Source organism: Metarhizium acridum (genome assembly GCF_019434415.1).
Source record: "Metarhizium acridum strain ARSEF 324 chromosome Unknown scaffold_141, whole genome shotgun sequence".
NCBI lineage: Eukaryota > Fungi > Ascomycota > Sordariomycetes > Hypocreales > Clavicipitaceae > Metarhizium > Metarhizium acridum.
Genome location: NW_027094020.1, coordinates 3,229,174 through 3,253,992, shown reverse-complemented (window position 1 = coordinate 3,253,992; position 24,819 = coordinate 3,229,174). Strand labels below are relative to the sequence as shown.

The window sequence follows — 24,819 nt, the reverse complement described above, 5'->3', positions numbered from 1 at the left end:
AATATGTCGTACACAAATTGGGTATCTCCGGTCAGAAGTGCTTCGCCTCATGCAGCAAATTTTGGCCGTCTTTCACGAACCTTCAAATCAGGCCACTCCTTCCGGACTTCCGTTGAGTCGGTCCTCTCTCATGGCCCAAGTTATGGCTATGAGCGCTGCGTACGGCACAGCAATTCCGACATTGGCATTGCCAGTGTTGGAACAGGCCGAAGCGCCAGAAAGTTCCGTTTCTCCTGACCAGCGAACTTTTAGTAAGTCCTTAGTACAAGGTACAGAGGATGAGTTTTGACTAACGGTATCAAGGCGGCTTACAAAGTCGACTTCGTCGGGACTCAAGAGATAAGAGCAAGGACGATGGCAGCAGCGCTTCAGGAACGTTTGGACTTGGACAAAACCTATCCACAATTACCGAGAATCTACGCCTCAGGATGGCATCTACACCATTACCGAGGTTACAACATTGTCACGCACGACTGGAGCTCGTAAATCCCGGGCGGCTATTAATCCTCGTTAGTCCGAGCCTTTCCTTATTCGAGTTTAGCTCTTGCATATGTCGTATTTGCTACGGGTAGCGGAAGTCGGGTACGACGGGTAGTCGGCTCGGTCCTAAATAGCCAAAATCCAGAACCAGAAACGGCAACTTTTCCGCCTGACCCTTGCAATAATTGCCTGATTTATAGAGTCGGTGTGTAAAGTACAATTTTCTCCTGCAAACCCCACCCATTAAGGTTCATAAGCAGGCTGCAATGAGACGCGTAGACCAAAAGCAACTTATTTATTGGTAACAGAATGCTAGGGAGAGACCGTGGCGAGACGGTGGTATGTGGTTGAAATGCGATATTTCACAATCCACAACTAGGGGAGCCGACTAGTTTTCATTCCGCCCGCCGTTCTTGAACAACTCAGAACACTTCTCTGTGTGCCGAGTGATCGTACAGTCAGTCGACTACGACAATTATGGCAGACAATGGTCTTAACAAGGCCGCTACATTTGCGACACTGTTTATAGTGTATAGTTTCGCCCCCGTCTCGATGCTTACATTATACAAGTAGCTTACTGGGGCCTCTAGGTGCGGCGCATTTTTCATCGATATTGCTAATCTGGGTATGGCCAACATTGCATTGCCTACGATCCAGAAAGCGCTTGGTTTCGACGACGGAACGCTTCAATGGGTCCTAACTGCATACGCCCTAACAGTAAGACCGCCTCCGGTGCCTACGACATGCTTTGGTTCTTCCTAGCTTACCTTGAACTAGTTCGGCGGGTTTCTTATGGCGTGCGGGAGACTCGGTGACATTTTCGGCCACGGTAATATATTGCTGCTAGGCATGACGCTCTTCAATTCAGCGACATTGCTTTGCGCGCTCATCGATAACCGAGTGGGATTGGTCATTGGGAGGGCAGTCCAAGGTACGTCGGGTTATTAAGCAGCTTTTTGCATCAATCTTGTACAATGACTCACGGTGCCGTTATCCCGTTTTAGGACTCGGTGCTGCCTTCACAATACCACCCGCTCAGTCTCTGGTGTCGTTGATGTTCGAAGACCCTTCGTCTCGTGTAAAGGCATTCGCTGTATGGGGAGCTTCCGGTTCTACAGGCTTCGTGTTAGTCTTCCATACCTACCCAGCTCGAGACGGCACATCACTGACTTGCGTAGTGTCGGGCCAATTATTGGCGGACTTCTCACCTCGCTAGTATCCTGGAACTGGGTATGACACCAAATTTGACCCATGGCCATATTCGAATGTTACTTGGCCCACTGATATGAATCTTACAGATATTCTGGATCAGTTTAATATGCGAAGGCGCCTTGGAAATTGCAGCATTAGCACTTCTATTCAGTCACGCGCTTCCTGGAGCGCCCCCTCCCAAAGACGCCAAAAAAAGCAAATGGATCGGCCTACACAGTCAAGTTGACGCTCTCGGGGCCGCCTTATCCGTCCCTTCCATGGCTCTACTGGTCTACGGATTGACAACGGGCAATATCCACGGATGGAACCAGCCGGACGTGATTGCCTGTCTTGCCACGGCGGTTGCGCTTGTTGCGTCTTTCATCGCCGTGGAGGTTTGGGTTGCTTCCAACCCAATTCTTCCAAAGTACATATGGGGGGATCGCACTCGTGCCGTGGGATGTCTCTTGGCAGCTCTTACGTATGCGGTATGGCAAGGGTGCAATTACTTGTTGACCCTCCAATTACAAGGTGAGTTTACTCAAACGTATTCTACAATCTCAAGAACCGAACAAGAGAGGACCGAAAACAACTAAGCAGAATAATATTATCGCAGGCTTTGGATTCTCTGCTGTTGATACAGCGGTCCGATTCCTGCCTCTTGGCATCACAGCCATGGCAGTCAACTTTGTCATTCCCACCATCTCGAAACACATCCGACCACGAGTTTTGTTGGTCATAAGCTGGCTTGCAGCTATGGTTGGGCTCGTGTTATTTACACGCATGGAATCCGAGGATGATTACTGGCGGTATTGTCTACCAGGCATGATATTGTACATTACTGGAATCTGCACCGTGTACTTTGTCGGCAATGTCACTGTCGTAGCAAGTGCTCCGTCAGAAACACAAGGCACTGTATCTGGTGTGTATAATGTAAGCAGAACCTTGTCCGAAATCCTTTTCTAAAGAAGTGCAATATGAGAAACTAACCATGGCAAGATGTTTTTAAACGTGGGGGGTGCAGTGGTGGGTGTTGCGTTACTCACAGTGATTAGCAACACAGTCACGGCGAATGAAGGTGGGAAAACGCATCCGGGTGCGCTGCTCTCAGGGTATCGCGCGGGGTACTACGCTTCGATTGTAATGACGGGTATTGGGGTTCTTGCTTCGCTGCTTCTAAAGGACAAGCAATGAAGGACGCTCTGTTGCATTTGGAGATGGCCGAGTTGGGCCTTGGGCATAAGTCGATGAGGGGTTTCTGTTGTAGTGGAAAAGAAGGCTTATACTTTATAATAACCTTTTAAATAACAATTTCGCGACTATTTGCAGGGGCTATTTAGTCGACTATAATAAGGCGGTAACTAAAATTTTAAGCGTAGAGATAAATCGCGAAACGCAAGGAATTATTCTAATAGCTTTATATTATAAATAAGTAGGCTGGTAATTAGAGCTTTAAAAGCATTCTATTTTTGTATTTTAACTGTAAAGTATTATATACGCATCACGATGCGTTCATGGTGTCTTGCGCGGTTAATTACGGTTCCCTGGCCTAGGTACGGCCAAAATACAGTGTTACTAGATGCCCTCTATCTAGCCCGTTTTTATGATATTCTTTTTAAATAAGTCAATAGAGTATTATATTATAATATATTATGGGACATTATAACAAATAATGTTCTTTATTTCCTGGTCTGCCGATTGGAGCTAAATGTTAATGAGAAGGATCGCATTATTGGGGTTCAGTGCGTGTCCGCTAATTATGAAGTGCTTGGACCCTTGTAGGGCTTTATGGTCAGATAGCTCGAGGTTCAAGTCCCTATGGGTCAGATGTATGTATGAAGGCCAACCTCGCGTGTACAAGGGAACATGCAAAGCGGATGTAGAGATGACTGAGGGTTTTTGCTCAGGGTCACCCAGTTCCCTGGCATTCCAAGCAAAAAGCCACTACCATCCAGATGGTACAGGTGATATACATAGTATACATAATAATATTAAAATGCAATATAACACGGACAGAATGTGCGTAGATACAAATTATCAAGTTACAAGTCTTGATATTACTAGTACTGGCATTTGTCCGAATGGTTCGAGGCAGATTAAAAGCTATTGGCAACAGCCTGGCTGCTCGGGTAAATGGTGCGGGCATGGCTACACAAGCAGAGATACTTGCAGGTCATTATGGTCCGAGGGTTGGAAATTCAAGTCTTTGTGGCTGAGATGCGCCGAACAAGGCAAAGACTGCGTTAGCTAGAGGACTTGCGTTCCTGATGAGGAGCCTACCAGCAACGTATGCTAGTTTATTAACAACATTTACATTGGCAATCTGCTGTCACTGCTATACTGCCTTGTGCGGACACTGACAATGCCGGATCAGCAAGTAGGGCAAGATCTAGTGACGGGCCGACCCGTACCTAAAATTCTCTGTACGAAGGGGCTGCATTCAGAAACGCGAGGACTCCGCGTAACAGATCACGAACATGCTACCCGAAACTAACGATGTCATTGCTCTTAGTGCTGGTAAAAAAGATACCGGTAGCCAGGTGGATATACAGTCTTTCTCCTTATATATCTAACTTTGTCATGCAATACTATTTATGCTCTTCATTGCTGCTCATTACAATCCTCAAAGTTCAAACATCATAGTTCAGCAGCAACAATGCGTCTTTTGCCTCGCGAAGCAACCGTTCTAGGAATTTTGCAGCGCGCAGATAGCCTCATCAACAGACATAACTGTGAGACCCATCTTTGGTAGAAGCATATGCAGCATCACATCCGAGAAGGCAGTGGTCTGCTCAATTGGTAACTCCGCAACATTGTCCCTGATGACAACAACGTTGTAGTCCGAATCAAAAAGCCGGTAAATAGTGGCCATTACCGCTCCAGAGAGCGTCAGACCAGACTTTCCTGTCAGCCCAAAGCATTTACTCAAGAGGAAGGAAACTCACAATAACAACTGTGTCGATATTTTGGCTCCTCAAAACCTGCTCCAGTGTACTTCCCATTGTAGCAGACCACCTGGTCTTTTGTAGGATGAGATCATGCTCGTCGACTTTGAAGTGTTGAGCAATTGCTACCTCAGCGGAGCCGTGTGCAAATTCGCAATAAGGGGCAATTAGGCGCGCAAAGGGTGATCCTGGCTTGACCTCGGGTTGGCCGGGATTGAAAGAGAGCGTGGTGAAAATAGTCAAGGGCCGAGGCGATTTCTGATGCACTGCGTCATTCCATTTTGCACAACTTTGCATCAGCGCCTGACATTTGCGGTCGTCCTTGATAGCATCAAAGAGCACAGACATCCAGTCCAAGTTGAGAACCGCGAAATTCCCGCCGAATTTCAGCGGCTCGTTCGCACAAGAGGCCATAGGAGGAAAGTAATGAGGGCAGCAGCTCGCAACTAGAAACGTAAAGTAGAAATAATGAAGTCAAACAGAAAGTCCGTCACAAATTCCAGACATTTATGATGGAATAAAATCTTACTCGGGGTTGTCGTACCGATAATATAAGACGGAATCCATGTCCGGACATCAGTCTTGGTCACCGGAGCAGTCCGGAGGTCAGCCGGAGTTGTGAGGAACTGAGGCGGAGTTCCGGACTTGATGGGGCTTTGAGGTCAAGTACAACACCAGTCTAGTCGCCGGAGTTCAGATGGTAATGAGAACGTCATTAAAATTTCCACCCTCCCTTCAGATCCGTAATAAATAACGTCTAGTTCCGAATGTCTGGATTACCAAGAAGTCCCAGACCTCGTTCAATCTGAACATCACGCATTATGCAATCTCACATTAACAGAGACCCCGTTGAGCCAGCCGCAACGATGAGCTCTGACGCATCAACTCCAGTGCAAGCGGAGCCTACTCTTGCGTCACTAGAACCGCCTTACAGCATTTTCGACAAGGGACAGAAATGGATTATTGTTATTCTTGCTTCCACTGCAGCAACCTGTAAGGTTATACCGGACTGACACCTCAAAACTATTCGTCCCGCTAACACATCAGACAGTCTCGGGGTTCGCGTCAAACATTTATTTTCCCGCCTTGCCGACTATTGCGCAAGATTTAGGTGTTTCCATTGACCTGGTCAACCTCACGGTTACGTCCTACCTCGTTTTCCAGGGTCTGGCACCTAGTCTCTGGGGACCAATATCAGATGTCAAGGGACGACGATCTGCGTACATATGTACTTTCCTCGTGTTCCTGGGCGCTTGCATTGGTCTTGCCGAGACCAAGAATTATGCTACACTCATTGTCTTGCGGTGTCTGCAAAGCACTGGTAGCGCTAGCACAATTGCAATTGGGGCTGGAGTCATTGGCGATATCACCACACGAGCTGAACGCGGGGGATACATGGGCATTTTCCAAGCAGGACTGCTTGTTCCTGTTGCCGTGGGACCGGTAATTGGAGGTGCAATTGCCGGCTCACTGGGGTGGAAAGCAATCTTTTGGTTCTTGGCTATTTACAGTGGCATTTTCCTCTGCTCGCTTACTCTGTTGTTGCCTGAGACGCTTCGAGCGCTGGTCGTGAATGGGAGCCGCGTACCGTCGAATCCAATTTTGAGTTATCCCTTGCAGGTATACCGAAAAAAGACCAAAGTGCAGTGGCAGGCAACGCAAATCGACAAACCTGATTCTCGGACCAAGAAAAGCATAGATCTTCTTGGTCCGTTTCGAATACTCCTGAGCAAGCACGCTGGTCCCATCATTGTCTTCCTCGCCGTTTATTACGCCGTGTGGCAAATGAGCATCACAGCCATGTCGTCGCTATTCAAGAGCCGGTACCGCCTGACCGAGATCCAAATTGGCCTCACGTTTATTGCCAACGGAGTAGGGTCAATAATTGGAACTCTTGCGACGGGGAAAATCCTCGACGCCGACTACCGTCGCGTCAAGATCAAGTACGAGGCCTCATTCGATGGCGAGCAGGGGGTTGACCCATCTCATGGTATCAGAGAGCAAGCCTTCCCCTTAGAAAAGGCTCGACTCCGCCTTGTGCCCATATTCTCCGCCGTCCAGTGTGCCTCTATTCTTCTCTTTGGGTGGACCATTCAGTATCCTGACAAGGTGCACATTGCAGTGCCGATTGTATCTACGTTTTTGACGGGATGGACAGCAGTGTCTACACAATCTCTGATTATGACCTATCTTGTAGACGTCTTTCCTGACAGAAGTGCTGCAGCAAGCGCCAGCTTGAACCTTGCAAGATGCTTGTTCGCGGCGGCTGGCACGAGTTTTATTATGCCCATGATCAATGGCGTTGGGGTGGGAGTAGCCTTTACCATATGCGTCGCTGTGCAACTAGTGGCATTAATCGGGCCGCTAATTCAGTGGAAGTTTGCCGCTAAATGGAGGAAAGACGAGAAAGAAGGCAAAAGGAGTGAGGAGCTTGGGCGTTAGGGGAACCGGATTTATGCAACTGTCCCAGGTCCCATCGCGGACTGTACCACAGGTCCACAACCGAGTTTATTCAAGCTTTGACTCCTATTGTGGATGGTTATGTTTCAAATTACCTCAATTGCATAGCATGATTATTTAGAAGATAATAGAGAGGGAGTTGGTCAATGAGGTTATTTCGCACAACCTGGCTCAATTGTTGTCACAGTTGCTAATGAACCTGACTACGAATTGCGTCTTACAAGTCAAGGTAGTTGATCGCAAGCCGCCCAGAGTCTCCCAAGTTCATTTAAACAAGCCCTCCCAAACTAAATGGAAATATACCTTTTGGAAAGGTTGACTGCAATATTTACGTTTAACTATTCGCCGTGGGTGCATCTCGTAACTGCGTACAGCATGGTTCCATATTCGTCAAGATTCTCAAGCCAGTGGTCAACTCTTATCCGCCTTCTTTCGACAGCCCTGGTGTCTAAATCAGCAGGCATTGGCCAGAGCTCGTCTATAGTCAGGCTCTCCCCCATCCATTCCGTCATGTGCATATTATATTCCTTCTCCCAGTCGTATCGAGACTTGGCCTGCCATAGAAGTTTGTTGCTCGGAGCGGGCAATCCAGACAATTCGTTGCCCAGAAAGGTAGGTAGGCCCTCTTGGATACAAAGAGTGCTGTCAAACAGATACATCACATATAGTGTCCGCAGCTTGGCTTCGCACACGATCCATTCCTCCCACCTTGGACGGGCCCTGCGCTGCTCTGCAGCACACACGAGACCTTGGCCAGCGGAAGAACACGCTAGTTGCTGCAAGTTCGTCATGATTTCGCGAAAATTTGCATCGCGGGAGTGGTTTAACACGAAGAAGAGAACCAATGAATAAATCAGATAAGCTTGAAACGCAGCGAATAAAGTCTGCGCATCGTAGTCCTCCCGTCGTTCGTACAGCCTATCCATCTCTCGGTGTATCAGGGTAGCCGCAGCGTTATGACTGCCGGGAAGGGAGTTCGAACATATTCGTACTAAGCTTAAGCAGGTGGTAAGTGGCGACCCCGATGGCTGTGATATCAATTGCGCGGAATGAATAAACGGTAGGCAACCACGGCCTTTAATAGCGACCGACGCATACGACTTCAGAGTTCGGTAAATAAACCCACTGACTCCACTAGGATATTGTTTTATTGTTTGTCCTAGGACAGGCAGGTATGCCTGAATCCAACGATGTTGAATATCATCAGGATTAATAGGGCAAACGAGTTCAAGATTTGAAAAGTTGATTTCATTAAGCCCATCGCGCAAACTGGGCGGGACCACGAGCCGTGCATCTTCGGACGCTGAAGTTCTTGATACTGGTGTTCTCGGGGCATCTAACTGGCTGAATTTGGTTGATTTGTTGGGCGTCGTAACCAGTAGCGTATTCTCAGGGCTGGCGAAGGAAAAAGACAAGTCCGACACAGACAATGGGCTGGGTTGTTGCGACCCATCCTCAGTCAAGTTGGCTGTAGCAGACAAGTTGGAGTTGTCGGTGTTGGGGATTGCGCATTGTAACCCTCGTTGCGCGCATCTCGTGCAACCTTCACCCCCAGACCTACGGTCGCATCTGGCCTTTGCACTCGCACACTGACGACACGCTTTTTGTCGCGAAGTGGAATATCGCGGAGTTGGCATCGCTCACGAAATGGAGCTACGTGGTGAAGAACCGGAGTTGGCCTGCGTGCAGCGTGAGTATGTTTCGAGCAACGTGGCCGAGAGCGGAGTGCCTTTCGGAACTCCGGAAGACGTTGGTGGTGACTCGGCGCTCAAATCAAAGCCCGGAAATGAGATCCGAACATGGCTGAACGCTAACTCAATCCGGCCGTTTGTGTGCAGAAAACAGCCCCCGTAGTGCCGAAATAGGCCTGTTACCTTCAGAGCGTGTTCTTTCTATCCTTAATAAGAGCGCGTACCAGTTAAAGTAACCCTTAAACAAATAATACTCTCAAGTAAAGTACTCTCCTTACCGAGTAATCCCTTCAACTTATCAAGTGACAGGCTTAAGAGATTCAAGCGTTTTTCTTTACCTAGGAATTAAAGGCCTTTTAAGCTTTCTTTCTTGCAAGTATAACGCCCTATTCGAATATAGCCTCCAACGAAGAAATGTCCTTGCCAGGCCGGCAGGTGCAGCGATTGTCAACCACTATAGTCACCCCTCCAAGAGTACATCTACCACTATGAGCTGTAACGCGGAAAGCAAGCCGTCCAAGGCGGCAATCAACGGCGCACAGGTCTAGAGACAACTCTCAAGACCATGTAGTGCTTGGAATAATTCAAATTCTCAAGTCTTTCGACATGATTGAGCGAGTCATGGAAGTGAGAAGGCTCATTGTTGAGGACTAAACACCCGAGCCATTGTAATATTTGATCCACTGAGCGGTTTGGCTTGTTCCGCATTTTCGACCTGGAAGATTTAGTCAGGCCGTTGCCATGCCAGGCGGGCAGTCTCTTATAACCCAAGGACCGGGCATTTGCCATATTGTCCGTGACGCCAAACATAAGACGATGTACAACCGTCCTGCTAACCTCCTTGAGTGCTTGCAGTCCGCGCTAGCATTTAAAGCAGTTTCAAGAATTTGGGTTTCTCAAGAGTGCCGCATAGTAGATAGCCGTCAATGCCGCTACCAGCTATTCCACGGATGCAGATCCAAATCCTAGTCTTAACTCGCCTACTCCGTACTCGGCTGTGGCTGCGAATCATGCCACGAATCATGCAGCAAACCATGCTTAATTATCCGGACAAATTAATAATGGGTCAGTATTTCATTCCACTAATTACATACTTGGCAAGCGAGATTAGGATCAAAGGGGACAAGCCAGGCGGGGAGGAACTAAGGGTGACCCATGTACCCTGCTCTAATAAATACACAACCTTCTGATAGTTCAAGTTCGGTAGTATCTCTAGAAGCTATACCCAGGAATATGCACTTTCAGCTGAGCAGCCCAATATTCATAGGCATAAAGAATATGCAGTCTGGGGCTGAAGGCGAGTGTAAACCGAGCCCACATTAGGCTGAGCTCGGTACAGTAGGATATTAGAACCATCCAGCAAGTCCTCCCAAGAGTCCTCAAAGTACTTCCTTAGTCTTACGAGCCGAAAAGTCTATTAAACACGGCATTGGAAACACCAGATTATGATCCATCCTTGTCTTTCGTCTACGGTGTGGCCGATTCTCACGGCTGCCGTACCCGCCGGCGCAATACACGGTACCACAGCGGTACAGGGAGCAGGGACGGGCCAGCATGAAACTAGCTGCATTGATCGCGCGTTCATACTCGAGTGCGAAACACGAATTGATGTAGAGTCTCTTTCTCAAGAGATCGAGCGTCGAGGTGGCATTATTCGCCATAATTTCGCGTCTGATATCCTCCTGGGTCTCTCTGTACAGCTACCAGGCGGAGATGGCAGTTATGCTGGTAACTTTAGCGCTAGAATGAAAATGAGTAGCGGAGTTAAAAATGTGTGACCAATGGCAACTGTCACGCTCCCAACAAAGGTAAAAACTTAGGTGGCGGAACTACAGATGGACCCAAAGAGGCGTAATCTCCAAGAGATTTGGGGCTCACGATACCAAGTCGACAAGCTCCATGCTACGGGGTATACTGGCAGCGGTATCTGGATTGGAGTGGTTGATACCGGTGTGAGTTTATCTCCTTGTCTTTATACGCCTTGGTACAACTACTTCTACGACTAGTAAACGCATGTTAACTACAGCGTGCCGGCCCTGGGTGGCTGCTTCGGCTCGGGCTGTCGGGTTGCCTTGGGGGGCGCTTATGATGGAGTCATCATCGAGTCTAACCCTATGGACTTCCATGGCCACGACAGCATTGTTGCTAGCATCCTGGTTGGCTACAGCAAAGAGCATGGCTTCGTTGGTGTTACACCGAATTGAACAATCGGCGCCTACAAGGTTTCTAATACCAGAGGAATCGCTGCTCATGGAGAAGACAATATAATGGCTTCTTGGATTCAGGCGAAAAAACATCAGATGCAGATTATTGTGTCTTCTTACGGCGTCCAAGGTAGCAACTGGGCACTAGTTGTCTCCCGCCTACTGGCCAAAGGTATCCCCGTGTTGCAGGTGTTGATAATGAGAGATGATGGGACCTGTTTAACGTAATGAACCCCTCTTCCGGTCCCGCGAGATGTAATAAGCGTCAACTCCTTCCCTCCAGGGAGATACAAGTTCGTCGCCCGAGCCTTGGCTGTTCGTGGAGACGCCGATAATGCGGAGCACTGGCAGGTACAAGAGACACCAGAGTTTACCTTTAGGTATGAATCGAACCTGATAGACCACCGGTAAGATTGCGAGGGCGAATATTGAAAGAGAAGTGTACGGGTATGGGCAAACTAGTAGTAAGGAGTGGCGATTCTGCTAGGGCGGGCAAGCTGTCGGATAAACCTGTCTCTGTTGATAAAACACGGAAGCGCTTTTGCCCCTGGAGTGTAAGTGGCGATGGTAGTCGTTAGTCGTCGTGCTACTGCCCTTAAGGTAGTAATGTTCTGGAAGTGAAAAACTATCTTCACTGTTCAGAGTTCAGGAGGGAAAATACTAGTAAGATTCATAATTTCAACATGAATTTTGGTCAATAATAAGTCTCATAACCAGACAACTGGGGAGACGAATTGCCGCGTAGATCTGAGTCACTTTTATCAACCCATCGTATCAGCTTGAAGTGAAGAACATTGAACTTTTACAGGGGAGAGTGGTTTAAATTTAACGATTTGGCCAAGTGGCTCCTACTACGTAAGCTAGCCGAACATACATGGTTGCCAAGTCAAAAGCGGCTGATGACCGAGTCGGTGGTTATTGGGCTCGCTTCTGCATTGATAGGCATCTGGTGGCCGTGGACTTCTCAATGCAGAAATGTTTCGAAGCCTGATGTTCAAAGACATTGCACAGAATCATCATTGTGTTGACTCAATTTTTCCTTGGCTTAAAGTAAGTTCTGTCCATAATATCCAGGTCAACTGATATGGCAGTGCGATTAAATCACTATTCCAGCCAAGCTACAAAAGCTCTCTCTACCTCTCATACTGGCGCCCATTTCTCACTAGATACCTCCCGTTCTGACGCGGGAATGCATGACGGGTTAGCAGTGAGACCCTTTATGAAATGTGAAGGTCGCCGAATCGTTACTTCGTCTGGGTGAGTTTGGCAACTTATCCAATTCCAACCAATGCTTGCTGTAAAAATATCTGATTTTTCAGTTGGGTTGGTTGAATGGACAGTCTATGTAACATACTCGAGGCTTAGGGGCAGACTGTGAGACCTGAACTTGGTGGCATTAATGGCATTGGCATTAGCCGAGTGCATCTTGACGACCTACCCCCTACTACCTAGTACATTAGCAGGCTAGCCTGACTTGCGGCTGCCTTGTGTACTACCGATCATGGTATCCAGAGCATCTCGACGAGGACGTAGCAGTGGGATTGGACAAAAGCGTTCACCCAACCTGACTGGTACCTCTATCCCAAGCAGCAAGCGATCCTGTTCGTTATCTCCGACGACGTTGCGGAAGTGGTTGGTAAGTCAAGCAATGAGCCAGTACAGACACGGAGGTATGCTAGCCCATTGTGTACTAGCCCAGACTACGGACTAGCTCTGCCGTTTAATAATATTCACGCGTAGACGTTAAAGTGGGGCAGCAGCCGGGTCAAGTCGGTGAGTTCTCACTTCACTGTGCTTATTCAATCAAAACTTGGACTACCTTTCTTTTCTTTCATCGAAATCTCCGCGACCGTCATCAACCAATATTTCCAGCATGGCGCCCTCGCAGGAGAAATACTACAGCGCCGAATTTGGTAAGCTGCGGGTGCATTTCAACATTACCCAGCCCCGCCCGGTAACCCGGAGCCAGACTATTCGGAATCAGCAGTCCAAGAAACGGCGCCGACCTCAACTTTCTGAGGCGTTGGATCCGATGAGGGGTGTAAAGGATTGGATTATGCACACTATTGATGACAAGTGATGACGCGGAGCCTGCCTCCGACTAGGAGTCAGAATTGGAGGCCGCGGACGACTATGCAAACGAACTCAGGACAGACTCCAGAGGCCAGCGTTGCGCTTGACAAGTTCATCTCTCTCATCACCTTCACACCCGCGTATGCCAAGAATATGATTGACGACTTATGTATATCTATTTATGGGCCCAGTGGCCGATATACCGTCGTGTAAGTATCCTCTGCAACCCCCCCCTTCTTTCTCCTGGGCCTGCCTACACAGGACCTTACTAATTAGTAACTTCATCTCTGTAGACCCTGAGCGTGTCCAACAAAACATTCGGCGCCATGATTATTGGTACACGGCCATCTTCAACAATATTCTCAACGCAGCGGCCAGCTATACAGTACAAAACGTCTACTCTTGCAGTCTTGGCTCGTCGTATGCAGGATGTCCATCGATCCGTATTCGGTGACAGTGATGGACTAGAAACACTTGAGGAAAAGGATAAAAATTACGGGGAAAATTTACTCCTGGAAGATTATGGAAATATCTGGGGCTTCAATCAGCGGGAGACTGCGAAATACCGTTTCGAATGGGTTCTGACTTGCATTCGGACCGGCGAACTTCCGGCCGATGCGAAGCTAGGACAGTGCCTCTGGCGAGAAACTTTGCGCGACTCTTTCCTAAGTCAAAAAAACACCCATACTCTTTCGTGGGCCATGATGGCGGCAAAGAGCTCAACCCCGACCTATCGTCGCGTTGGGTTCAGGAGTTCTTAGAGAAGCAAGGCGCATGGGATACCATTGAAGCTGCTCTGGGAAGGCACAACACAACCCTAGGAATTCTTGGGCTGCGCGATCGTTATGGTGTTCTGATTGCACCTCTTTGGGAAGAATTGGTGTGCGGCATGACCCTTGATCAAAGCCTTTGCATGACCCTGGCTATCCAAGAAGCTCGGAAAGACGATGCCGAACCTGATGGCTGTGCTGACAAGAGCGAGCTACCTATTCAGCCAAGCAGGGCTTCGGTGCCCTCACACGGAACTGCTGGCCAGGATGCGGAAGGGGATGCTGAACTCGAACAGCATTCGACTTCTACCTCGTCGGCGAGAAAACGACCGGCCGATGAAACCTCGCCTCTACCCAGGCCGAAGCACAAGCGCAAGAAACGGCATTGCCATGACGCCGAGGACGACATGATGCAGTCGGATGCGGAGCTGGGCGCAATGGAGGAACAGATGACGACCGAAGTGAACCAGGAATTCCACAACGATCGGTCCACTCATGCAATATCGAGACAGAGAAAGATTCTGATGGGGCCCGATTTCGAGTCGGGCACCCGGAATGGAGTCCTTCAGAGCTCAGTCACCTCCAGACTATTGTGAGTTCCGGCGAGCACATACCAACCGCTGTGAAATCGTGGGTGGAGCAGACTGGTTCTAAAAGAACTCCGGATGCGGTGGTTGCTCGCCTCAAGCTTATTGCAGCAGAGACAGCTGTTCCTTGGACTGACGAGGAGGACGCAGCGCTGATGACCGCATGCGAGGGCCTTGATAAAACGCGGCCGATGACTGAGGCCTTCAAGTCGGCGACCGAGACAAAGCGAACCGATAAGGACACGATAAGGACATTATCCAGAGAATTGAATACCTCAGCCTCAATCTCGGTCACAGGCCTAACCCCGAATGCGAAAATCACTCCTCTTCGTCTTTCCAAGGTTCACAGAAACGTTGGACTTCTAAGGAAGACGAATTTCTCGAGACCCTCCGGGATGGATACAACGACGAGAGCAGGTATCAGGCTTGGAAGAAAGAGTTTGGTCCTACCAGGACTCTGACGAGTCTAAAAACTAGACTTGTTCGTCTGTCTAAAAGTCCCCGCGGAAAGCTTCATAGATGGACACTGGAAGAAGACAATTACCTGCGCTCCTATCCTGACGTGAGCAAACGATGGAAGCTCGCCAAGAAGCTCTCCCTGACGTGGGAAGAAGCATTCAGACATCCGCGGACTGCAAGTGCTATCTAGCATAGGCTGTACCCTCTATCAGACGCGTCGGAAAGCACGGAGCGATGCAGCAGGTGGTCCCTATCGGAAGACGCTTGGTTGCTGACAGTGACGAAGGAGGAAGTAGAAGATAAGGACTGGCAATCAGTCCACATGGCGTTTGTGGATAAGCTTGGTATGGCGCGAACCGCAAATGCGCTTCGTGCTAGACGGTATATCTACGACAAGCTGCAGCCGAAGCCAAAGCCGAGACCAGCGGCTCTTTGGACGAGGAGACAGAGGAAAGCGAGAATGCTGTGTGATTTGTTACCATGTCATGTTTTCGGCGGATATTTATTCGCCAGCTGAGTACATGCTCAGCGAGACTCGAGCTGAAGCGAAGTCCAACAGCGCTCTGGACAAGGACTATGAGACGAGCCAGGTGTTTGCGAGGTTGCTGGGCGGGATCGGGGCAGGTTTGTGTTACTATTCTATGTATTTGGATAATCATTTCACCAACTTAGCAAGACACGGTAACCTGTAGTGTCTGACAAAACAACCACTTGGAGAAGACAATGTCCATTCGTGTGTGCCGCGCGACTACCAGAAATAAGAAGAGGAAAGTTTCCAGATTTGTTCTTGACGCAATACTGCATGCAGTTATGTAGATCTATCTGTCTGTTCCAGCCCCAGACGGATCTACAGAACTTGGCTAGCTCCGTGTACCGGAGGCGGGAAGGGGTGAGGGAGAAGAGTTGGAGGTGGCTGCGGCTCGTTATGGATCATTTACTCCGATGTCGCCCCGCACGCCAACCATACTGAATGCCTTGATTACTAGCCAAAAGGCGCCACCACTCTTCTGGTGTCGAAACGCACGCGCGATTGGCTACCTGGCACGAATAGAGCCCCCGCATTTTTTGCCGGACGAGGTCGGAGCTCTACAATGACTGTGTGGCGCCAATTTTTTTTTTAGGGTGGGTTTATTCAGCATCCCCTATGGCGTAATTAGCATCCCATTTGTGGCTTGCTGTGGCTATGACACCCGATACCGGGCCCCCATAGATTTTTGTACGGGGATAACGTAAAGGTTGTCTGCGCCTTTGTAAAAAATGACTCAAATTGATCTATTTAAATGAAGCTATTCAGAGATTTCTATCGTCGGCATCGGCTATCGCATAATATCATCCATCGCAGCTGCCTGTTATGTTATTTCTTCAAAGACCTGATCCCTTTTACCTTTAAATTCAAGCGTAATATCATCATCCCAAATAAACGAGGCATCCTGACTACCCCATTGTGACTCTGTAAAAGGACGCTGTGAGGCTTTTAGCGATGAATTTTGTGGTGTTGAGGCCGTAATTCCGTCATTTTCATTGACATCGTCACGGTCCTCAATTGCGGCTGCAAAACGCATGTAAGCTCGAGGGCCCTCGGTGCCTGGCTCGTATGAATCATATTAATCAACAGCTCTAAGGCCAATAGCTGTTGAAGTTGATCGTGATACTTTAATAGCTGCGGGAGTTATTGAAGGCGGCGGTTTTTGATGATTTTGACGGTCGGCTCGAGCCTCAAGGGCCTCTTCAGCGATAATGTGCTCGAATTCAGAGGGCTCGCGTTGTGTTGTGTGTTATGTTATGTGTGAAGTTATTATGGCAACGGTGAGGCCGGCCTGTCGAAATTCCCTTACTAATCACTAGTAAATTCCGACACCGGTAGCTGACAGGGCCCAGCCACAAATGGGATGCTAATTACGCCAGAGGGGATGCTGAATAAACCCACCCTTTTTTTATGAGTCTTGCCCCAGGTTTTTGTCCGGCTTCGCTTTGATCCAGAGCTAAACCTTCCTTGGCTAGCCTCTCCCACCTCCCTCGCCTCCCACTTCCTCCAACTTTTCTTTTTCATTATCCTCGATCCCGAAGCAAAGACTGGCATCTTCGGATTCTCTTTCTCACGCAATTGAGAGCTTTCCTTTTCCGTCCCACCCTGACTTTCCTCCCCTCCGAATCCATCTACTCCTCCGCGATGCTCCGAAATCGTCCTACGAGAAAGGCTGTCCGCGACCTTGGCCAGGCGAGGGCCTGGTCGACGCCGCCCACAGCCACTCTTGCGCAGTCAAAGCTGCCCGCGACGCAAAGAACAAAGGCCACTGCTACCACTTCTTCCGCGCCGTAAGTTTCTGGCTGTTTTTCTTGGTTCTTTGCACCCTCATAACCTCGTCCGTGGTGTCACGCTTCACCGCCCAACGACTATCCGTGTTCCTGACTCGAAAGACGGCGAGGAGTGCCCCAACGCTCGCTCCACCAAGTCAATCGATGTTTCATTGTTAATCTCATCTCAATCATGTTGCTGACCTGCTTTACAGTCAAACTCGCCCTGTGCCCAGCCCCGCCTTCAACTTGAAACCCGAATCTCGTCGTCATGTTCAGCCTCTTATCAACCGATCGAAACCCGAGATGGATGAGTCGTAAGAATTCTCTCTCAAACCACGATGAGCCCTTGCTCATGTGCTTTCAGGTTCATCGGAAAGACCGGCGGCGAGATCTTTCATGAGATGATGCTCAGACACGGTGTGAAGCATATTTGTTTGTCTCCCCTCTCCAACCGAACTTGTCTTCGTCAGCAGGGCCAAATGAAAACCCACGTGCTAAATAGTCCTAGTCGGCTACCCCGGAGGCGCCATCCTTCCCGTCTTTGATGCCATCTACAACTCGAAATACTTTGATTTTATCTTGCCTCGACACGAACAAGGCGCGGGCCACATGGCACAAGGTAAGACTTGCTTGGTTGAACAAGGTTTATATTAACACATCATAGGGTACGCACGTGCCTCCGGAAAACCTGGCGTTGTACTCGTTACATCGGGTCCAGGAGCGACCAATGTCATCACACCCATGCAAGATGCTCTCTCAGATGGCACTCCCATAGTGGTCTTCACTGGACAGGTCGTAACAAGTGCGATCGGACTGGACGCGTTTCAAGAGTGCGATACTGTGGGCATTAGCAGGAGTGCGTGCAAGTGGAATTGCATGGTTACAAGCATTGCTGACCTCCCGCGCCGAATTAACGAGGCTTTCGAGATTGCTACCAGTGGTCGTCCTGGCCCTGTTCTCATTGACCTCCCTAAGGATATTACAGCTGGGATTCTTCGAAAGGCTATACCAACACAAACCTGCCTACCCTCTTTTCCAAGCATCGCTTCTCAGGCTGCCAAACGACTAATGCAGAAGCAACTTAATACCTCCCTTGGTCATGCTGCTGAGCTTATCAAAGTAGCTAAGCAGCCTATCATTTACGCTGGCCAAGGCATCATCCAATCTAAAGATGGAACTGACCTTCTTCGCGAGCTAGCTGATAAGTGTTCTATTCCTGTTACAACAACTCTCCAGGGCCTTGGTGCATTTGATGAGCGTGACGAGAAGTCGTTAGGAATGTTGGGTATGCATGGCATGGCATATGCCAATATGTCTATGCAGGAGGCCGATCTTATTATTGCTCTCGGTGCTCGCTTTGATGACCGTGTTGTCCTCAATGCTTCAAAATTTGCTCCTAATGCTAAAGCTGCAGCAGCTGAGAAGCGAGGCGGCATTATTCATTTTGATATATTGCCTAAGAATATCAATAAGGTCATTCAAGCAACTGAGGCTATTGAGGGCGATGTTGCCACTAACCTCAAGTTGCTTATACCTATGCTCACATCTACAAGCATGGAGCAACGAAGTGAATGGTTTAACAAGATATCCGCATGGAAGGCAAAGTGGCCTCTTTCCAACTATGAGCGCGCAGACTCCCCTGGAGGCAACGGTCTTATCAAACCCCAGTCCCTAATTGAGGAGCTGAGCGATCTCACCTCTAAAATTGATAAGAAAACAATCATCTCGACCGGAGTGGGCCAGCATGTGAGTTCCTCATGAGCGGCCAACACTATTACGAACACCAACTGACCTGAAGTAGCAAATGTGGGTAGCACAGCACTACACGTGGAGAGAGCCTCGATCGTTTGTCACGAGCGGTGGACTAGGTACGTGATATTTTTGCAGCACCTTGGCCGTTTCTCTCCGCCCCCCCAAACCCCAAACCCAAATCTTGTCATGTTTCCTGTTCATTGAAGTTTGTAACGACCCTAATTCTGACCCTTGGATGTAGGCACCATGGGCTTTGGGCTGCCAAGTGCGATTGGAATTGCAGTAGCGAGACCAGACGCCCTCGTTATTGACATTGACGGCGATGCGTCCTTTAACATGACCCTAACAGAGCTCTCCACCGCTGCTCAATTTAACATTGGCGTTAAGGTTATTGTTCTGAATAACGAGGAGCAAGGCATGGTTACTCAATGGCAGAACCTGTTCTATGAGGATCGCTATGCACATACCCACCAGCGGAATCCGGACTTTGTCAAGTTAGCCGACGCAATGGGTGTGCAGGCGAGGAAGGTCTCCAAGCCAGAGGACGTTCGGGCTAGCCTTGAGTGGCTCATCAACACAGACGGTCCAGCTCTTCTCGAGGTTATTACCGATAAGAAGGTGCCTGTCCTGCCTATGGTACCAGCAGGTGCTGGCCTCCACGAGTTCTTGGTTTATGATAGAGGTAAGCTATAGTTCCTGGGACTGTATCACGATGATATGGCTATTTGCTAACGGCGGTTGACTGCAGAAAAGGACAAGGCCCGGCGACAGCTAATGCGCGAGCGAACCTGCGGTCTTCACGGTTCTTAGCCAGGAGTCCGGGAGGAAGCAAAGCTGTCAGGTGAAATTGTCAGAGGTCTATAAGGCACATCCCTTATAGAGTGCGCGGCGGTGCCACTTGCGTACCGAACAAGGACATCAGCCAATGAAAAGTCTTTATTTAAAAGGTACATTTCCTTACTAGAAATTTATATGATAATATAAGTACTAATAGTTTCTTTATTTACATAAAGATACATTACACTTATGATAGCCCCAGCGCTAACCTTATTGCTAAAAAGGTACAGTAAACCAGGTTTATAACGATGTCTTTCGTGAGGCTTTTTTTTATCGTTATTAGGCGACTATTATTAAGGTGCGATTATTATAAGGCTTATACCTTTAACCAAATTTACTAGGTAAATATATGTAATAATATTATAAGGTATATACACAGAGATTGTGTTTTTTTTTTACCACGTCACGAGCTTCCTGCCAATCGTGCCAAAGCTGCTATTAAAGCCGCTGTTAAAGCTTATCGCGGCCCTCGTCAACGCGCCCGTCAGCGCGCCCGTTAACGCGGGCAAAAAAGGGCTCAATTCAATACGTATCGCGTGCCACGGCTAAAATAGCCTCGCGGCGGTTATCCCAATGCTTTAGCTAGCGCTTACAGCTTTACATATTACTAAGCAGCTTGAATTTTCCCTGTTAATTGGTGCTGACAGAGCCCGTGGATCACCCTCATCTTGCTTATCATTCGATGGTGGTGGGCGGCTTGATGGACTGGCAGCATGTCGTCGTTGGCGAGGCTTGCCGCGGGTTGAGGATCGTCTAAGCTTACGCCGTTTGCGGGCATGGTGGTCAGAACCATCATCGGTATAACAGCTCTCGCTTAGCGCCTCTGTTGCGTCGCTGTTCCGTGCTGGAGGAGAGTACTCTTGGTCACCTCGCACGACACTGTCATAACTAGAGCTGGTTTCCGACGTGGTCTTGGGTTTGGATGCCGTAATTGGATGAGAGAGTTCCCTATGGACTTTGCGGGAGCAGCTATCGACCCTGGCCATAGACTTGTGGGCCCTGCGGCGTTTGAGCACATGCTGGTCGATATCAGGGGTATCATTGGCTTTGCCGTCGCCGCGCGGTGGAAGGCTCGATAGGCCTGGGGGGATACCATGCTCCAGCCCCTCCTGGTATCCTTGCGTCTCATTGTCGCCGTTGGAACGGGGCCGGGTGTCGGCGTTGACATTGAAGTTGGGATTCGACCGTTGATGGGTTTGAGTCCTCTCTTTATCGGCGTTGGGAGCTCGGCCGCGGACCTCCCGGAGGCCCTCTTCTCCTGATCTCTTCGGAGAGGGCGGTTGTGTAAGGGAACCCTCTGGTATGTCGTCGCTTGCCACTACAGACTTACTACCTATGAGTTTAGTGTCGCCGTCTGTGTTGGCCGCAGTAGGATTTTGCGTCTCGCTCTTCTCGTTCACGAGCGAATGGGGTGGTGAAATAGATATTGTAACAGTTCGTCTTAGAGGTAAAGCGCACTATGGTTTTGTCTCTGTCGTGTCTTGATTGAGTCGGTCGTCCGTCGGTGTACCTAGCCGGCGTATGTTATTAGCCAGGTCATCAGATTCGCAACCGAATGCGTCTTGTGCATCTATTAGCCATGCCTGGAGTTCGAGATCTTACTATGACGTGAACCTACCAATATAGCAAGCATCGTCAGGCGAGGCCGTGGTATGAGACGGCACAAGGGCATCGGCCGATAGAAGTGTATCGTCCGAATGCCAGCCCACGCCTCGACAGCCATTATCACCATCTGTATCGTCTATGTCTAACCCGCCCTCAGTATCGGACGGTATCATATCGGTTCATTCGTTGTCGGACCGGTGAAACCTAATGTGTGAGGTTGATCTTCGCTCACGTGAGGGGAGGAATATTCTGGCTGGAACAGAAGCTGCTCCTGCTGCTTCACCTGGCTAGCGCACTCTCTGGGACTGCGACAGCCGGACGCACCCAGAAGGTCATATTGTCAAGGCTCATAGTTGCTGCCATGATGAGGTTTTCAAGAACAAACTGGATTGAAGGCAGTTATTGCAAGAACTCCAGGAGCACCGCGTGAAGACTCTGAGCGCAGGTCTTGTTGTCGACAGAATCTGCTGGAGTCTTAAGTCGCGGCGCAATATATACATTGCCCTCGTTTAGTCCCCCTTCAACCGCTTCGCTGCACTCCTTGCTCCTGCAAGCATGCTCGGGCTCCCAGTATAGCCCGTATCCTCGGTTGAGCGTCCGACGAAGACCCAGAGCTCCTTTTCGGCGATTCATGTCCGCTAATCATGCATCTGCCGAGCCATACCAGATGCAGCTGGGCTGTCCCCCTTGGCGGCCCATATTCTCGACGTGAGATTTATGAAAGCTTGATCAATTAGTTCTGGGCAACTTTAGAGCCGGTAACTGACACTCTGTTGAATTTGTAAACAATATCTGTCTGCAAATTGGGAGCACTCTCTAAAACGTCTTCCTCAGCAATTGGCTTCGGCACATAGGCCCTCAAGTCATTCTCGTATGCCCTGAACCTCGAAAATTTATGCTGTCGTTAAAGAAGACCATATCACTGACAGATCCCTGGCTTGTGATTAGGACTCTAGATCGGGCCTTAATGAAGGGACTCGGGATTGCTCGTATGTGCTTGACACGTCCTGATTCGTTTAGGACATCGGTTACCAATACTACCGGCTAATGTGCATAAAGAGTATCCAAGTTATTAATTATATTTATAGAGGATGTCAGCCGAGCGCTTCCTAACCGGCCTCCGAAAGTAGTCAAGATGTCCAGGGCCGGGACTTGAGCAGTCTGACGGAAAAGTCTCTTCCATATGGCTGCTTTCTTTGGCATCTTTTAATGTTCAAAATCGCAAACGTAATGCAGGAGATATAAGGTGCTATATAGAGGTTACACGAGGGCTATGATCACGGGGCCTACGGTATAAGGCTTATTTGCTCCATATACAAATAGAGATTTCTAGTTATCTAGGCGTTGAGAAAGACCAAGGACCTTTAATAAAATAGACTGTAGTTATATAAATCGATTTATTGATCTAAACCCCTTACTGAGCCCTTGTCACATGAAGCCGAAATCTGACACGCATCCGATTCCGAGAGCCGTGTCCCGGTCACGGAAAAGGGATTTGGAACAGGGGCTCAAGTGTCTATTAGGCTTCCAATCAATTGAAGAAGCGTAGTCTGGTCTTGGTGATGGGCTAGTCGGGCGGCCTCGCTGTTCGTTCCAGAGCATCCAGTGGTGAGAGTGTCTGACCCGCGAGTACACTAGGGAATTCAGACGCATTGTCGCTATTAGCATTAGTGATTTTCTTTTTGAACTGAAGAACTGCATTTGCCTTATCGTCACCGTACAGTAGTGGCAAAAGGACACCAATAATGCCGAGAAGACGGTATGCCTAGTCGTCCACGCATGTAGTCCCCCGCCTCTCTGCCTATTCGCATCGACGTCAATTCTTGGAAGACCAATTCCGGTTATTCAGTGGATCCCTTGCTCGGAAAACGTTTTATTGACAAGCCGCCAGCCCTCCTTGCTGAAGAATTCAACCGACGCTGGTGCTAGATGCTCTTGGAGCGTCCAGGGCCCCGAGTGAACCATGAATCTGCTCAAAATGCCGTCCGCCAGGCAAACTTAGGCAGCTGATTATTAGTTTGAGGGTTAGAGACTGAGACGTCAGACAAGCACGCGTAGCATTCAGCCGCATTTTGATACAAGCGGAACATGGAACTGTTGGCCTCGTGTAGGTGGTTGTGTTTGGATCTATCGATACAACACAGAGTGTATTAGGTGTTTTCGTCGCGCTTGTTGCGCACAGAAGCCTACCTTGTCCTAGCTAGTGTTGTGTTCCCCTGAGGTCTCCAAAGATGACTTCTTCGGAATCAGAGCACCATGTGTGCGGAAGTATAATATAAAACGGGATTTCATTATCGTGTAGGTTGTCGGTCAAACTAATTCTGCTGTCAAAATTGCATTCTAAGAGTCGCATGATGGGTCGACTATGTCCATTTCGACTCGAGCGAGAATTATTACGGGGGTCCGTATCGAGCTCAGTGTTAGCATTAGAAGGAGAAGACGAGTGTACCTAAAGAAACCCAATCTCTAGTAGACATACAAAGGAACAGAAGAGTCCTTGTGTCAAGTCAGCGACGCGGAGGCTGCTGATGCCGCCCAGTGTAATTTCGTCTGGCAGGTCAGACTCATTCTGGCTACTTAAGCTGCAACCACAGAACACGGCATCTGGCAACCAAGGCAATGTTGTGATGGGGCTGAGATGTGACGCCAAGTATGACGGATGCCATTAGCACAAGCACATACACATGTACATTCTGACATGCGAATATACAATGCATCTCCAAGGCCAGGCCATGTCTATATGATCTATTTGGAACTGACTTGTCAAATGAGTTCCTGCTGTTATATTCGCTCTGCTATTACAATGCTGCGTTCCGATATTTATAAAGCGCTGAGAAACGTAGCCACTGCTGCTATACCGCGATGCAAAGTCCAAAATAGTTAGAAGCTCGGTGCCAAGGATTACCGGAAAATGCAACATACCCCCAAGGATGAGAATTCCTTGCACTCATTAATAAACAAGTAAATAAATTGAGCATATTTAGGTACGGCGGATCCCGTTAAAGCGGAGAAATGCTATATCCCCTAAAAGCAGCGAAGACTACAATTATGTATAGTGGGTAGACAAATGTTAAGATAATTAGCGATTTTACACCTAAACTTACTACTTTTATTAATTAATTATTACTTAATCTTTTAATAAAAATTTATGAAAATTAGAATTATATTAGATTCTTATAATAATTATAATAAGATATAATTTTTATACTTGTAAATAAAGTACTTCTCTTATAATTAAAGTTAAATATATAAGTAAATCGTTTTAGTCTCTTTATCCCCTATAAAGTCTACTATAAGTCTATAATCTACTATAATTAAAATTTTTAATTTTTTCGTTTTTTAAGCTTAAACTTTTATGCTTTAAAAAATAATATAAATAATGTTGTTAAAGTCGAAGAGCTAGCTAGAAAAGGCATATAATAAAAGATAGATAAAAGAGTGTATTTAAGCTTATTCTTCTAGACGAT

General features: G+C 48.4%; 9 protein-coding genes across 11 annotated transcripts; 7 read left to right on the top strand and 2 right to left on the bottom strand.

Annotated features, from left to right (window-relative positions):
• Positions 1-49: 49 nt before the first annotated feature.
• On the top strand, positions 50-572 carry J3458_009596 (uncharacterized protein; the record flags this gene model as incomplete). Its single annotated transcript, XM_066119879.1, has 2 exons — positions 50-251; positions 304-572. 2 exons carry the CDS (start codon positions 50-52, stop codon positions 570-572), a joined length of 471 nt encoding a protein of 156 aa, XP_065975676.1.
• Positions 573-722: 150 nt separating this feature from the next.
• J3458_009595 (uncharacterized protein) lies at positions 723-3,107 on the top strand. Its single transcript, XM_066119878.1, has 8 exons — positions 723-1,010; positions 1,071-1,197; positions 1,258-1,411; positions 1,485-1,605; positions 1,659-1,710; positions 1,779-2,202; positions 2,288-2,604; positions 2,671-3,107. The coding sequence occupies exons 1-8, from the start codon at positions 958-960 to the stop codon at positions 2,863-2,865; spliced, it is 1,443 nt and encodes a 480-aa protein (XP_065975675.1). The 5' UTR covers positions 723-957; the 3' UTR covers positions 2,866-3,107.
• A 1,045-nt stretch (positions 3,108-4,152) lies between these two features.
• On the bottom strand, positions 4,153-5,196 carry J3458_009594 (uncharacterized protein). The gene is made up of 2 exons (XM_007817007.2): positions 4,617-5,196; positions 4,153-4,570 (listed from the first exon to the last, which is right to left on the bottom strand). Exons 1-2 carry the CDS (start codon positions 5,028-5,030, stop codon positions 4,358-4,360), a joined length of 627 nt encoding a protein of 208 aa, XP_007815198.2. The 5' UTR covers positions 5,031-5,196; the 3' UTR covers positions 4,153-4,357.
• A 286-nt stretch (positions 5,197-5,482) lies between these two features.
• Positions 5,483-7,058, top strand: J3458_009593 (uncharacterized protein; the record flags this gene model as incomplete). Its single annotated transcript, XM_007817006.2, has 2 exons — positions 5,483-5,609; positions 5,668-7,058. 2 exons carry the CDS (start codon positions 5,483-5,485, stop codon positions 7,056-7,058), a joined length of 1,518 nt encoding a protein of 505 aa, XP_007815197.2.
• Positions 7,059-13,104: 6,046 nt separating this feature from the next.
• J3458_009592 (uncharacterized protein) lies at positions 13,105-13,344 on the top strand (the record flags this gene model as incomplete). Its single annotated transcript, XM_066119877.1, has 2 exons — positions 13,105-13,253; positions 13,338-13,344. The coding sequence occupies 2 exons, from the start codon at positions 13,105-13,107 to the stop codon at positions 13,342-13,344; spliced, it is 156 nt and encodes a 51-aa protein (XP_065975674.1).
• A 274-nt stretch (positions 13,345-13,618) lies between these two features.
• On the top strand, positions 13,619-14,410 carry J3458_009591 (uncharacterized protein; the record flags this gene model as incomplete). The annotated part of the gene is made up of 1 exon (XM_066119876.1): positions 13,619-14,410. The coding sequence occupies one exon, from the start codon at positions 13,619-13,621 to the stop codon at positions 14,408-14,410; it is 792 nt and encodes a 263-aa protein (XP_065975673.1).
• Positions 14,411-15,222: 812 nt separating this feature from the next.
• On the top strand, positions 15,223-15,552 carry J3458_009590 (uncharacterized protein; the record flags this gene model as incomplete). The annotated part of the gene is made up of 1 exon (XM_066119875.1): positions 15,223-15,552. One exon carries the CDS (start codon positions 15,223-15,225, stop codon positions 15,550-15,552), a length of 330 nt encoding a protein of 109 aa, XP_065975672.1.
• A 1,374-nt stretch (positions 15,553-16,926) lies between these two features.
• ILV2_1 (Acetolactate synthase, mitochondrial) lies at positions 16,927-20,229 on the top strand. 3 transcript variants are annotated; one of them, XM_066119873.1, is made up of 9 exons: positions 16,927-17,176; positions 17,371-17,472; positions 17,523-17,590; positions 17,667-17,777; positions 17,823-18,904; positions 18,960-19,026; positions 19,152-19,592; positions 19,659-19,857; positions 19,972-20,150. In XM_066119873.1, the coding sequence occupies exons 1-8, from the start codon at positions 17,031-17,033 to the stop codon at positions 19,718-19,720; spliced, it is 2,079 nt and encodes a 692-aa protein (XP_065975670.1). In that variant the 5' UTR covers positions 16,927-17,030; the 3' UTR covers positions 19,721-19,857; positions 19,972-20,150. The 3 variants fall into 3 exon arrangements, with proteins under 3 accessions (XP_065975670.1, XP_065975669.1, XP_065975671.1); XM_066119872.1 differs by having other exon boundaries at positions 16,927-17,472; positions 19,924-20,229; XM_066119874.1 differs by having other exon boundaries at positions 17,371-17,590; positions 17,667-18,904.
• On the bottom strand, positions 20,203-21,525 carry J3458_009587 (uncharacterized protein; the record flags this gene model as incomplete). The annotated part of the gene is made up of 3 exons (XM_066119871.1): positions 20,203-21,076; positions 21,206-21,308; positions 21,366-21,525. The coding sequence occupies 3 exons, from the start codon at positions 21,523-21,525 to the stop codon at positions 20,326-20,328; spliced, it is 1,014 nt and encodes a 337-aa protein (XP_065975668.1). The 3' UTR covers positions 20,203-20,325.
• Between the last annotated feature and the right edge of the window lie 3,294 nt (positions 21,526-24,819).